Genomic DNA, 12,446 nt, shown 5'->3' with positions numbered 1-12,446 from the left:
AGAATGGGCCTTTGGCCCATCCCTGGCACTGGGGAGTCTGGAGGGACTGGGAAAGCAAACGGAGAAGCAGCAGATGCTCTGCAGCACGGGGAGGGCTTAAGAGCCCGACTTTGGGCAGCGCTGCCCTGCAAACCGCTGGGAAGCAGCAGGAAATTCTGCCAGCGGTTCCCTGGGAAGCTCCTTCGGAAGCCCTGGCCGTGCTCCGTGCGCTTCCTGCCATGGAATGCCTTTCTCTTCCAGGTGGCTTCAGCAGAGGCTGTGCGTGAGCTCCCGTCCCTGGGGTAAGAACACTTCCTTGCCCTGCACCTGGTCCGTAGCGTGGCCTCAGCTGGCTGCGCGCTCTTGGCACGCCTTCGCCTCGTGCCCAGGGCTCCAGCCTTTGCCATCCGTACGGGGGAAGGCGGCCCTGGGCAAAGCGAAGGAATGAAAGGGGCTGGGGGATAAGGAAGGGCACAAAGCCCCAGGACCCTTCACCTCATGGCAATGGAGCTTTGAGCTGCGGGCTGAGCAGTGCCGAACAAGACTCTTTGCCTTTGCCTTCAGGAGCTCACCGGTTTGGCTGGAGGGGAAGAGGCGGGAGCTGAACGTGAAAACTCAGCTGTCGGCCGGGAAAGACCTGATTCTCCAGTCAGTGCTTGACGTCCTCCAAGAGAACGGGATCAATGGATTGAAGAGAGAGGTAAAGGTGCTGCTCCCTCCTGTTTGCTCTCAGCCCTTGCCAGAGACAGCTCTGTGCTCTGGCTGCCCAGGCTGTTCTGGAGATGGCACGAGGCTGGCAGCAGGGGGGTCAGGCAGAGCCCAAGGTCCATCTTTGTTGTGGCTCTGGAGTCCCGCGGCTCATCAAGGCACGCTTTGTGGAAGGTCTTGCCGGATTTCTGGAAAGACATGGAGCCGTCCCCTAGCTCTTGGATAGGACTCCCTGCTCACACCGATCTCCTCCTGCATCTGTGCTCACTGCTGTCTCTCCATTCCCTATTTGTTGCCAGGAAATTCTGCATCTGACACAGCACGCCATTGAGAAAGTCATGGAAAACGGCGTCTGGATGCCCAACTGGGCTCTGGAAACCATGGGTATGTAGACAGACGGACAGCTTCACTGCCCTCAGCTTTGCGTCTGGCACTCCCCAACACCTGCCAAGCTCTGCTTTCTGTCAGAGTTATCTCATAGAGTTTCAGAGTGGCTGAGGTCTGAGGGGACCTTACAGAGCATCCCAGTCCAACTGCCTGCCGTTGACAGGGCTGCCACCCTTTCCATCAGGTGCTCAGGGCCCCATCCCACCTGGTCTCCATCGCCTCCAGGAATGGGGCTTCCATCCATGGCTTCTGTGGGTAGCACATTGCAGGGCCTCTCCGCCCACTGCCGGTCAAGAATTTCCTCCTGACATCCCATCTGAATCTCCCCTCTCTGAGAATTTAAAAAGCCTTCACCTGTGCTCCTAGGGCTGAGCGGCTCCTTTCCCCAGGTGCACAATCAGTGGCTCAGGCTGGGACTCAACAGTTCCCAGACACAGCGGGAGGGATTTTGCACCGCAGAGCCCCACCCAGAGCTTCGGGGAATGAGCATTCACTCCTTCAGCTCATCTCTGGGCTGCCCCAGTGCACGTCTTCCCATCCTTATTTCAGGTGCCACTGTTGATGCAGAGAGGACATCCAAGAGCTTTGGTGGGAAAGGCTGGAAGAACCGCTGGCTTTCTCCACTCTTTTCCGCCGCCAAGCCTCCCGAGACGCTCTTGAAGGTATGGCAGGAGAAATGGTGGCTGTGTGTTCACTGCCTTGCCTTCTGGCTGCAGGAGCAAGCGCGCAGCAATTTCCTTGGCCCAGCTGCACTGCTCAGCCCACACTCTTCCCCACATTACTGGCACCAGCGCTACGGCCGATGGGTGATGGATGGGTTATAGATAGGTGATGGGCCGACAGATGCTGGGAGGGCTGCCCTGTGGCTCTGGGCGAGCAGGGAAAGGCGGTTGACTCCAGAGCTGTTGTCCAAACCTTTGCACATTCCCCTCCCGTCCCTTGACTAGCATTGCATTACGAGGAGAACAGCAGCCCACAGAGAAGGCAAGCTCTGTGCTCCTTGCCCAACAGCCAGCTCTGGCGGCTCTTTGCCTCAGCGCTGAGAGACGCGTCTTTCTCATTTCAGCCCGATATTTCTCCTGGCAACTGCTGGGCTTTCCAAGGATCTCGGGGCCACGTGGTCATCCGGCTGCCGGAGAAAATCTGGCCCACAGCTTTCACCATCTGGCACATCTCCAAGGCGGTCTCTCCCTCCGGGGAAGTCAGCAGTGCCCCCAGAGAGTTTGCTGTCTTGGTAAGTCTCTGCCTGCTGCTTCTTCTGGAGGGCCCCGGGGAAAAGCTTTGGCATAGAGCCCCAGAAGACCCCATAGTGGTGGCAGCTCCCAGAGAGCTGTGGTGGGCTGCTGCAGAGCGCGGCATCCTGCCCAAGGGACGGAGACCCTCGGGGTGGTTACACATCTCTGGAGGCCTCTGCTGCTCTTCGTGGCCGAGCAGCTAGGAGCTATTGCTCCACGTGCCCCAAATTAGCTTCACCCTCCTTTGTGCTCCAATCCTGCCAGAACCGAGGAGGGGGGAAGGGCTCCCACCTTTGGCCTCGACGGGTTCCTTTTCACACTGCCTGCCTAAATGTGACCGAAATCATCTCTTGCCTTTCAGGGACTGGATGAGGATGAAAGTGAAACTCTCCTGGGGTTATTCGTTTATGACGTGGACGGAGACATCGCCCAGACCTTCCACGTGCAGGTACGGCAAGCGCGTGCGCCAGGCTGCCAGGCAGGAAGGCCGGGCTGCCTGCAAGTCCTGGCAAGAAAGGGTTTGCCTGATCAGCCAGGCTCTGCTCTGTTCTCCAACGCGGCTGACTCCTACGGGGAAGACAGACGAGGCAGCCCAGCAATTTGGAAGCAATTATTCTTTCTGCTAGGGCAGAGAGAGCAGCACGGGAAGGCGCTGTGGGAGGGAAACTGTCTCCCTGTGGGTGTGGAGCGGCGATTGCTGGTGGGAGGGAGCAGTGCAGCTGCCTTCCTCCATCAGCAGTGCCATTCTGGCATCCCCCGGCAGCCCAGGGAGCCGAGCAGAGCAAGCCAGAGTTGGGCAGCTGGCAAAGGGAGCTGTGCGGATGCGCCGTGGCTCTTCCCATGTGCGTCACGAAGCCTCTCCTCTTTGTGTTGGCAGGAGGAGCCCCGCAAAGCCTTCGGCCGTGTCAAATTGGAGGTGCGGAGCAACTGGGGAAACGCAGAACACACCTGTGTGTACCAAGTGGAAATTCATGGAAATTTGTAAAAGACAGCAGAGATTTCTTAAAAGGCAATAATCACGACCACTGCCCAGCGGCCGCATGGCACCACCAGGGCGGCCCCTGCCAGGCCTGACAGCAGCCGGGCTCTGCTGCTCCCGCCGCAGCCCCCACAGCCCACCAGCCCAGGCTCTGCAGAGCGGGGGCATCAACACCAACCCCCGTCCCCCAGCACCATCCATCCTTCAGGGGTCGGGAGCGGTCCCTCCAGGTTGTCAGTTTGGGGGCATTATCCAACACCCAGAAAACCACGCAGAATGCCAGGGAGAAGGATACCAGGCCCTGCAGCCCCCAGCCCCCCCGCAAAGCACCACCTCTGCCCTCCCACTCCTCTCTGTCATCCATCAAGAGGTGGGAGTGGCACCCATGGGGGGGGCATCATGCAACACCTGTAAAACCACTGCCTGGGGGAAGTAGGACAGGCACAGCAGGCCCCTGAGCTCCCCTCTTCCCCCCGCCCCCCCCAGCATCACCTCTGCCCTCCCACTTCTCTCCACCATCAGTCAGGAGGTGGGAGCACCCCCGGCGTGTGGGTTTGGGGGCATCATCTGCAGGCCAGAGAACCACTGCTGGCATCAGCCGGGGCTTTCCAGGCTGTGCTGTGCCAATAAATAGAAAGTACCACCACAATTGTCCGCGCTGTACTGTTGTCATGTATGGGACATAAAGGGGGTCCAGTTGGGGAATATTGGGGGTCAAAATGGGGGAACGGACTCCCGAGGTCAGGAAGGAGGGCATGGGAGGTACAGGGGACTCTAGGGGTCAGAAAAGGGGGTCAGGATTGGGGGGGAGTAAGGGAAGACAGGAGGCCTGGGGTGGCAAAGTGAGGGGACTGGGGGACAGGAGGAGACTACGGATCAGAATGGGGGAGTTGGAGTGGGGATTCTTGGGGGGATGGGGAATTCTGGGTGTCAGAGGGGACTGGGGGAGATGTATCTAGGGGACAAAATGGGAAGACACATGGAGGGGGCAAGAAAGGGGACACAGGGGATCAGAGTGGGGGACTGAGGAAGGAACAGGGGGTCGGGGGTCAGACAGGGCACCCTGGGGGTCAGAATGGGGAAGACACTGATGGAGGAAACAACTGAGGGGAGGGAGGGGTGGAAGAGGACTCCATAGATGAGAATGGGGGAATTGGAGGTGGGGGAGAGGGGGGAGAGTGTAACCCCGGGGGTCAGACTGAGGGACGCGGGGGGTTGTGGACCACCCGTGGTGGGGGTGGGGGGAAGGCAGTGAAATACCCTGGGATGGGGATGTGGGGGGGTGAGGCGGTTGCATAGGGCCTGAAGCCCGAGTGGGGCTCGTGGGGCAGTAAGGTTGAAGGAGAAGAAGAGTGTGGGGGGAACGGAGAGCCCTCAGGGATCTGCTGGGGAGCTGGGGGAGCGACTGGGGGAGGGCAGAGCTCCGGGGATGGGATGCAACGGGCAGGCATCAGGATACTCCCCTCTATCCTCCTTCCCAGCTTATCTCTATGCAAGGACGAGCAGATGTCCAGAAACAATGACCGAGTGTTGAGTGAGCAGGTGTGAGAAGTTAAATAATCAGCAATCCATGCTGAGCTGGCAAAAATTCACGTTTGTCCAGCATCCGTGTGTTCAGCTGAGCGTCAGGAAGGTTGTGATCCTGAAGTACTCAGCCAATGAGGAACCAGGGGAGAAAGAGATAAGCAGTAGGGATAGTAGAGAGAATAACAGAGATAGGTAATAGGGCATAAAAGATGTAAGGCTGCTTTCTGTGCACGCTGCTGCTGGTGGGATCCTGCCGCTGCAATTGCGAATAAAGTCTGCTTTATCAAAGACACTGATAAGTGATTTGGATATTTCCAACAATATGAACATCGTAATCCTCAAAGGCAAAGGAGGCATTGATGCGGGGTGCTCTGTCCGGCATCAGGCATTAGCACATCAGTTTAAGAACCAACGTGTGAGTTTAGCAAAAGGAATCCATGAGCGACAGTTCCAAAACCTTCTGTTCCAGCCTTAGTGGGAGAACAGCCTCGTTCCTCCTCAATAACTTTGCACGGGTCACAAAGGAATACTTCTCCCTTCTGCCTCCATGATTGTGCCTCACGAGAAGCACCGCAGTCCCAGTAGAATACTTTTATCTTTTGCCTCAAAATGTGCAAGGACATTTTCCTCAGGTCCCACACACTGTTAGGAAAAAAGCTCACTATGGCCTCATCAGCCGCTCCGCTCGGCAGCCGGTAACGTCTGAGTGCAAAAACACAACATGTGATGGAACTCCAAGTTAAGCTCTGCAAATTGCCACGGCGCTGCTGTGTGTGTGTGCAGGGATAGGATTAGGAAAGCCAAGGCACAGGTGGAGCTGAACTTGGTGAGGGATGTGAAAATGACAAGGGGTTCTGCAGGCACACAGGCAGGAGAGGAGAGCGTTCCCCCTCTGATAAGTGAGGACGGAGAACTGGCTTCCTCCGACATGGGAAAAGCTGAGGTGCGCAATAAGAGCTTTGCCTCACTCCTCACTGCTGGTCAGGCTCCTCCCCACGGCTGCCAGGACCCCGAAGCCCTCAGTGTGGGTGAGAGGAGCGGATTCCGTCCCGCTGTAACAGCGGAACAAGTCCAGAGCTTCTCATGGAACTGAAGGTCTGTAAGGCCGGGGGAGCGGATGATACCCATCCCAGGGTTCGGAAAGAGATGGCTGATGTGGTCGCCGAGCCACTCTCCATCATATCTGCAAAATCGTGGCTGTCCGCTGAAGTCCCCGGTGTCCCTCAGGGGTCGGTCCTGGGAGCGGTGCTCTTCAACAACTTCATCAGTGACAGACGATGGCATCGAGTGCATCCTCAGCAGGTTTGCGATGACACCCAGCTGAGCGGTGTGATTGAGATGGCAGGGGGAAGGGAAGCCATCCAGGGGGTCCTGGACAGGCTGGAGAAGTGGGCTCACGAAAACCTAATGAGGTTCAATAAGGCCGAGGGCAGCGTGCTGCATCGGGTCGGGGCAATGCCAGGTACTGGTACAGACTGGGGGAAGATCTGCTGGAGAGCAGCCCTGCGGAGAAGGACTCGGGGGTCCTGGTGGATGAGAAGCTGGCCGCGGGCCAGCAGCGTGCGCTTGCAGCCAACTGTGTGCTGGGCTGCATGAAAAAAGGGGGGGCCAGCAGGGAGAGGGAGGTGATTGTCCTCCTCTGCTCGGCTTGTTTAGCCTGGAGAAGAGAAGGCTCTGGGGAGACCTGACTGTGGCCTTCCCGTGCGTGAAGGGAGCGTATGAACAGGAGGGGGAACGGCTGTTTGTGAGCAGATGGTGATAGGACAAGGGGGAATGGGCTTAAACTGAGACAGCAGACTTAGGTTGGGTATTAGGAGGAAGTTTTTTACTTGGAGGGCGTGGAGGCACTGGGACAGCTTGCCCAAGGAGGCTGTGGATGCACCATCCCTGCAGGCGTTCGAGGCCAGGCTGGATGTGGCTCTAGACAGCCTGCTCTGCTGGTTGGCGACCTGCACACAGCAGGGGGTTGGGACTGGATGAGCATCGTAGTCCTTTTCAACACCAGGCATTCCATGAGTCTGTGACTTTCACAGCCAGGAGCACTCAGCCTGTCCGTGCCCAGGACGGGAGCAGCTGTGCAACAGCACAGACATCCTCACCGCGGCTCCTCTCTGCGCTCGGAGGTGTTTCTGGCAATTTCACCCCGGGCTGGGCTCACAGCCATGGGCTCTGTGCCTCCTGGGCACGCCCTGGGAGGGCCTAGAAGGCGTCCCTCGGCCTCGGCAGCTGTCAGCTATTATGACATCAGAACCCACCGTCCTACTCAGCCACGCCGCAGAGCTGTGCAGCAGTGCAGTCCCGCCAGGATTGCAGAGCAGGCGAGTGAGAAGAGGTGCTCGTGTCCTGGGAGGAGAGCGAGCTGTTCCCTGTGTCTGCTGGAGTGAAGGTGCCAAAATGCCAGCCCAGCTGGGCAGGTGGGTGCGGCAGGGCCCAGAATGCAGGGAGGGGAAGCCAGGAGCAGCGCGTGCTGCCGGGCTTTCTGCAGCCAGGCGGCCTCAAATCCCCTGCCGTGGGCACAGCCCTGCTCCCGCTCTGGGCCGTGATAACCGCTGTCTGATCTCTCCCTTAGGCAAGGCGTCACCCAAGAGAGGGGAAGGAGGAGCCCCGTCCTGCTTCTAGCAGTGCTTTCTGGTGAGCGTTCCCCACCCAAAGCCACCCCAGCAGAGCTGGGGAGCGGGACTGTCCCGCACGGCGTGTCCCCGCTGTGTCTGGAGGAGGAAAATGAGGCTGCGGGGCTCGGAGCGGTCTGAGCAAACTAACGGCCTGTCCCGACTGATGTCCCCCACAGCTGGAGCCTTCCTCTGGATATTGGCAGCTTGGAGAAGCGACGTCCCGCAGGTCAGTGCCGCGGTGTGCGGCGGAGGCCAAAGCTCTGCCCTTCTGCCTCTGCAGGGACGGGAGTTTGGCCACGGGCTCCTCACTGCTGAGGCAGAGGGCGGACCTTGAGCCGAGCTGGGGTCGCCTTGGCAGCAGAGTGGGCTTCGGTCTGGAAGCACCTTCCCGGTGCCCAGCTCGGAGCTTGGGCTGAAGGCGGCAGCACGTGGGAAGAATGGGCCTTTGGCCCATCCCTGGCACTGGGGAGTCTGGAGGGACTGGGAAAGCAAACGGAGAAGCAGCAGATGCTCTGCAGCACGGGGAGGGCTTAAGAGCCCGACTTTGGGCAGCGCTGCCCTGCAAACCGCTGGGAAGCAGCAGGAAATTCTGCCAGCGGTTCCCTGGGAAGCTCCTTCGGAAGCCCTGGCCGTGCTCCGTGCGCTTCCTGCCATGGAATGCCTTTCTCTTCCAGGTGGCTTCAGCAGAGGCTGTGCGTGAGCTCCCGTCCCTGGGGTAAGAACACTTCCTTGCCCTGCACCTGGTCCGTAGCGTGGCCTCAGCTGGCTGCGCGCTCTTGGCACGCCTTCGCCTCGTGCCCAGGGCTTCAGCCTTTGCCATCCGTACGGGGGAAGGCGGCCCTGGGCAAAGCGAAGGAATGAAAGGGGCTGGGGGATAAGGAAGGGCACAAAGCCCCAGGACCCTTCACCTCATGGCAATGGAGCTTTGAGCTGCGGGCTGAGCAGTGCCGAACAAGACTCTTTGCCTTTGCCTTCAGGAGCTCACCGGTTTGGCTGGAGGGGAAGAGGCGGGAGCTGAACGTGAAAACTCAGCTGTCGGCCTGGAAAGACCTGATTCTCCAGTCAGTGCTTGACGTCCTCCAAGAGAACGGGATCAATGGATTGAAGAGAGAGGTAAAGGTGCTGCTCCCTCCTGTTTGCTCTCAGCCCTTGCCAGAGACAGCTCTGTGCTCTGGCTGCCCAGGCTGTTCTGGAGATGGCACGAGGCTGGCAGCAGGGGGGTAAGGCAGTGCCAAAGCTCCATCTTTGTTGTGGCTCTGGAGTCCCGTGGCTCATCAAGGCACGCTTTGTGGAAGGTCTTGCCGGATTTCTGGAAAGACATGGAGCCCTCCCCTAGCTTTTGGATAGGACTCCCTGCTCACACCGATCTCCTCCTGCATCTGTGCTCACTGCTGTCTCTCCTTTCCCTATTTGTTGCCAGGAAATTCTGCGGCTGACACAGCACGCCATTGAGAAAGTCATGGAAAACGGCGTCTGGATGCCCAACTGGGCTCTGGAAACCATGGGTATGTAGACAGACGGACAGCTTCACTGCCCTCAGCTTTGCGTCTGGCACTCCCCAACACCTGCCAAGCTCTGCTTTCTGTCAGAGTTATCTCATAGAGTTTCAGAGTGGCTGAGGTCTGAGGGGACCTTACAGAGCATCCCAGTCCAACTGCCTGCCGTTGACAGGGCTGCCACCCTTTCCATCAGGTGCTCAGGGCCCCATCCCACCTGGTCTCCATCGCCTCCAGGAATGGGGCTTCCATCCATGGCTTCTGTGGGTAGCACATTGCAGGGCCTCTCCGCCCACTGCCGGTCAAGAATTTCCTCCTGACATCCCATCTGAATCTCCCCTCTCTGAGAATTTAAAAAGCCTTCACCTGTGCTCCTAGGGCTGAGCGGCTCCTTTCCCCAGGTGCACAATCAGTGGCTCAGGCTGGGACTCAACAGTTCCCAGACACAGCGGGAGGGATTTTGCACCGCAGAGCCCCACCCAGAGCTTCGGGGAATGAGCATTCACTCCTTCAGCTCATCTCTGGGCTGCCCCAGTGCACGTCTTCCCATCCTTATTTCAGGTGCCACTGTTGATGCAGAGAGGACATCCAAGAGCTTTGGTGGGAAAGGCTGGAAGAACCGCTGGCTTTCTCCACTCTTTTCCGCCGCCAAGCCTCCCGAGACGCTCTTGAAGGTATGGCAGGAGAAATGGTGGCTGTGTGTTCACTGCCTTGCCTTCTGGCTGCAGGAGCAAGCGCGCAGCAATTTCCTTGGCCCAGCTGCACTGCTCAGCCCACACTCTTCCCCACATTACTGGCACCAGCGCTACGGCCGATGGGTGATGGATGGGTTATAGATAGGTGATGGGCCGACAGATGCTGGGAGGGCTGCCCTGTGGCTCTGGGCGAGCAGGGAAAGGCGGTTGACTCCAGAGCTGTTGTCCAAACCTTTGCACATTCCCCTCCCGTCCCTTGACTAGCATTGCATTACGAGGAGAACAGCAGCCCACAGAGAAGGCAAGCTCTGTGCTCCTTGCCCAACAGCCAGCTCTGGCGGCTCTTTGCCTCAGCGCTGAGAGACGCGTCTTTCTCATTTCAGCCCGATATTTCTCCTGGCAACTGCTGGGCTTTCCAAGGATCTCGGGGCCACGTGGTCATCCGGCTGCCGGAGAAAATCTGGCCCACAGCCTTCACCATCTGGCACATCTCCAAGGTGGTCTCTCCCTCCGGGGAAGTCAGCAGTGCCCCCAGAGAGTTTGCTGTCTTGGTAAGTCTCTGCCTGCTGCTTCTTCTGGAGGGCCCCGGGGAAAAGCTTTGGCATAGAGCCCCAGAAGACCCCATAGCGGTGGCAGCTCCCAGAGAGCTGTGGTGGGCTGCTGCAGAGCGCGGCATCCTGCCCAAGGGACGGAGACCCTCAGGGTGGTTACACATCTCTGGAGGCCTCTGCTGCTCTTCGTGGCCGAGCAGCTAGGAGCTATTGCTCCACGTGCCCCAAATTAGATTCACCCTCCTTTGTGCTCCAATCCTGCCAGAACCGAGGAGGGGGGAAGGGCTCCCACCTTTGGCCTCGACGGTTTCCTTTTCACACTGCCTGCCTAAATGTGACTGAAATCATCTCTTGCCTTTCAGGGACTGGATGAGGATGAAAGTGAAACTCTCCTGGGGTTATTCGTTTATGACGTGGACGGAGACATCGCCCAGACCTTCCACGTGCAGGTACGGCAAGCGCGTGCACCAGGCTGCCAGGCAGGAAGGCCGGGCTGCCTGCAAGTCCTGGCAAGAAAGGGTTTGCCTGATCAGCCAGGCTCTGCTCTGTTCTCCAACGCGGCTGACTCCTACGGGGAAGACAGACGAGGCAGCCCAGCAATTTGGAAGCAATTATTCTTTCTGCTAGGGCAGAGAGAGCAGCACAGGAAGGCGCTGTGGGAGGGAAACTGTCTCCCTGTGGGTGTGGAGCGGCGATTGCTGGTGGGAGGGAGCAGTGCAGCTGCCTTCCTCCATCAGCAGTGCCATTCTGGCATCCCCCGGCAGCCCAGGGAGCCGAGCAGAGCAAGCCAGAGTTGGGCAGCTGGCAAAGGGAGCTGTGCGGATGTGCCGTGGCTCTTCCCATGTGCGTCACGAAGCCTCTCCTCTTTGTGTTGGCAGGAGGAGCCCCGCAAAGCCTTCGGCCGTGTCAAATTGGAGGTGCGGAGCAACTGGGGAAACGCAGAACACACCTGTGTGTACCAAGTGGAAATTCATGGAAATTTGTAAAAGACAGCAGAGATTTCTTAAAAGGCAATAATCACGACCACTGCCCAGCGGCCGCATGGCACCACCAGGGCGGCCCCTGCCAGGCCTGACAGCAGCCGGGCTCTGCTGCCCCCGCCGCGGCCCCCACAGCCCACCAGCCCAGGCTCTGCAGAGCGGGGGCATCAACACCAACCCCCGTCCCCCAGCACCATCCATCCTTCAGGGGTCGGGAGCGGTCCCTCCAGGTTGTCAGTTTGGGGGCATTATCCAACACCCAGTTTGGGGGCATTATCCAACACCCAGAAAACCACCCAGAATGCCAGGGAGAAGGATACCAGGCCCTGCAGCCCCCAGCAAAGCACCACTTCTGCCCTCCCACTCCTCTCTGTCATCCATCAAGAGGTGGGAGCGGCACCCATGGGGGGGGCACCATGCAACACCTGTAAAACCACTGCCTGGGGGAAGTAGGACAGGCACAGCAGGCCCCTGAGCTCCCCTCTTCCCCCTGCCCCCCCCAGCATCACCTCTGCCCTCCCACTTCTCTCCACCATCAGTCAGGAGGTGGGAGCACCCCCGGCGTGTGGGTTTGGGGGCATCATCTGCCAGCCAGAGAACTATGGCTGACATCAACCGGGGCTTTCCAGGCTGTGCTGTGCCAATAAATAGAAAGTACCCCCACAATTGTCCGCGCTGTACTGTTGTCATGTCATTACCTGACCCCAACATCCTATCCCCATCCCGTACCCCATATCCATATCTATCCCAAATCCGTATCCGCACATCCATCCCATGTCCATTCCATATACTTACCCCAATGCATTCTCATCCCAGTCCCATCCCATATCTATATCCCATCCCCAATCCATCCCATGTTCTTCCCATATTGATCCCATCTCCATCCTAAACTCATCCCGTATCCATCCCATATCCACATCCTCACACCCCAATCCTAAACTTCACATCCCAATCCCACATCCAACATGCCAATTCCAATTCCAAACCTCATTCCCAATCCCACATCCCAACCCCATCTCCCACCTGTCAATCCCAATCCCATATCCCACCCCCTATAGCAATAGGGCACACCCTTTGGCCCTGTGGTTGTGTGGGGAAAAGAGGTGAACAGACTCTCTACGAGGCAGGAAGGACATCTGGGGGCAAAGGGAGGAGTGGGACAGGAGAGCCAGGAGTTGTGAGGGGCTTCTATGGGACACAAAAGGTGTCCGACTGGGGGGGGACTAGAAGTCAAAATGGGGGAAAGGACTCCAGGGGTAAGGAAGGAGCACACAGGGGATACAGGGGTCAGAAAAAG

The 12,446-nt window shown here is 58.6% G+C and overlaps 2 protein-coding genes across 2 annotated transcripts; both read left to right on the top strand.

Annotated features, from left to right (window-relative positions):
• On the top strand, positions 1 to 3,307 carry LOC149913556 (SUN domain-containing protein 2-like). Its single transcript, XM_090129386.1, has 7 exons — positions 1 to 281; positions 544 to 679; positions 987 to 1,071; positions 1,624 to 1,736; positions 2,141 to 2,308; positions 2,671 to 2,757; positions 3,187 to 3,307. Exons 1-7 carry the CDS (start codon positions 4 to 6, stop codon positions 3,292 to 3,294), a joined length of 975 nt encoding a protein of 324 aa, XP_089985512.1. The 5' UTR covers positions 1 to 3; the 3' UTR covers positions 3,295 to 3,307.
• A 4,554-nt stretch (positions 3,308 to 7,861) lies between these two features.
• LOC149913555 (SUN domain-containing protein 2-like) lies at positions 7,862 to 11,183 on the top strand. The gene is made up of 7 exons (XM_090129316.1): positions 7,862 to 8,142; positions 8,405 to 8,540; positions 8,848 to 8,932; positions 9,485 to 9,597; positions 10,002 to 10,169; positions 10,532 to 10,618; positions 11,048 to 11,183. The coding sequence occupies exons 1-7, from the start codon at positions 7,865 to 7,867 to the stop codon at positions 11,153 to 11,155; spliced, it is 975 nt and encodes a 324-aa protein (XP_089985442.1). The 5' UTR covers positions 7,862 to 7,864; the 3' UTR covers positions 11,156 to 11,183.
• Positions 11,184 to 12,446: the final 1,263 nt, after the last annotated feature.

This window comes from Phasianus colchicus, chromosome 36 (assembly GCF_987193195.1).
Source record: "Phasianus colchicus chromosome 36, bPhaCol1.hap1.1, whole genome shotgun sequence".
NCBI classification, from domain to species: domain Eukaryota; kingdom Metazoa; phylum Chordata; class Aves; order Galliformes; family Phasianidae; genus Phasianus; species Phasianus colchicus.
The sequence above is the reverse complement of the archived record's forward strand: the minus strand, read 5'-3'. Positions and strand labels throughout refer to the sequence as shown.

What these genes read in the sequence shown, in the direction of transcription:
- LOC149913556 (XM_090129386.1), top strand. Translation starts at nt 4, where the DNA reads ATGGGCCTTTGGCCCATCCCTGGCACTGGGGAGTCTGGAGGGACTGGG. An exon ending in CTCCCGAGACGCTCTTGAAG is followed by an intron (nt 1,737 to 2,140) that starts GTATGGCAGGAG and finishes TTCTCATTTCAG; the next exon opens with CCCGATATTTCTCCTGGCAA. An exon ending in CCCAGACCTTCCACGTGCAG is followed by an intron (nt 2,758 to 3,186) that starts GTACGGCAAGCG and finishes TTGTGTTGGCAG; the next exon opens with GAGGAGCCCCGCAAAGCCTT.
- LOC149913555 (XM_090129316.1), top strand. Translation starts at nt 7,865, where the DNA reads ATGGGCCTTTGGCCCATCCCTGGCACTGGGGAGTCTGGAGGGACTGGG. An exon ending in CTCCCGAGACGCTCTTGAAG is followed by an intron (nt 9,598 to 10,001) that starts GTATGGCAGGAG and finishes TTCTCATTTCAG; the next exon opens with CCCGATATTTCTCCTGGCAA. An exon ending in CCAGAGAGTTTGCTGTCTTG is followed by an intron (nt 10,170 to 10,531) that starts GTAAGTCTCTGC and finishes CTTGCCTTTCAG; the next exon opens with GGACTGGATGAGGATGAAAG.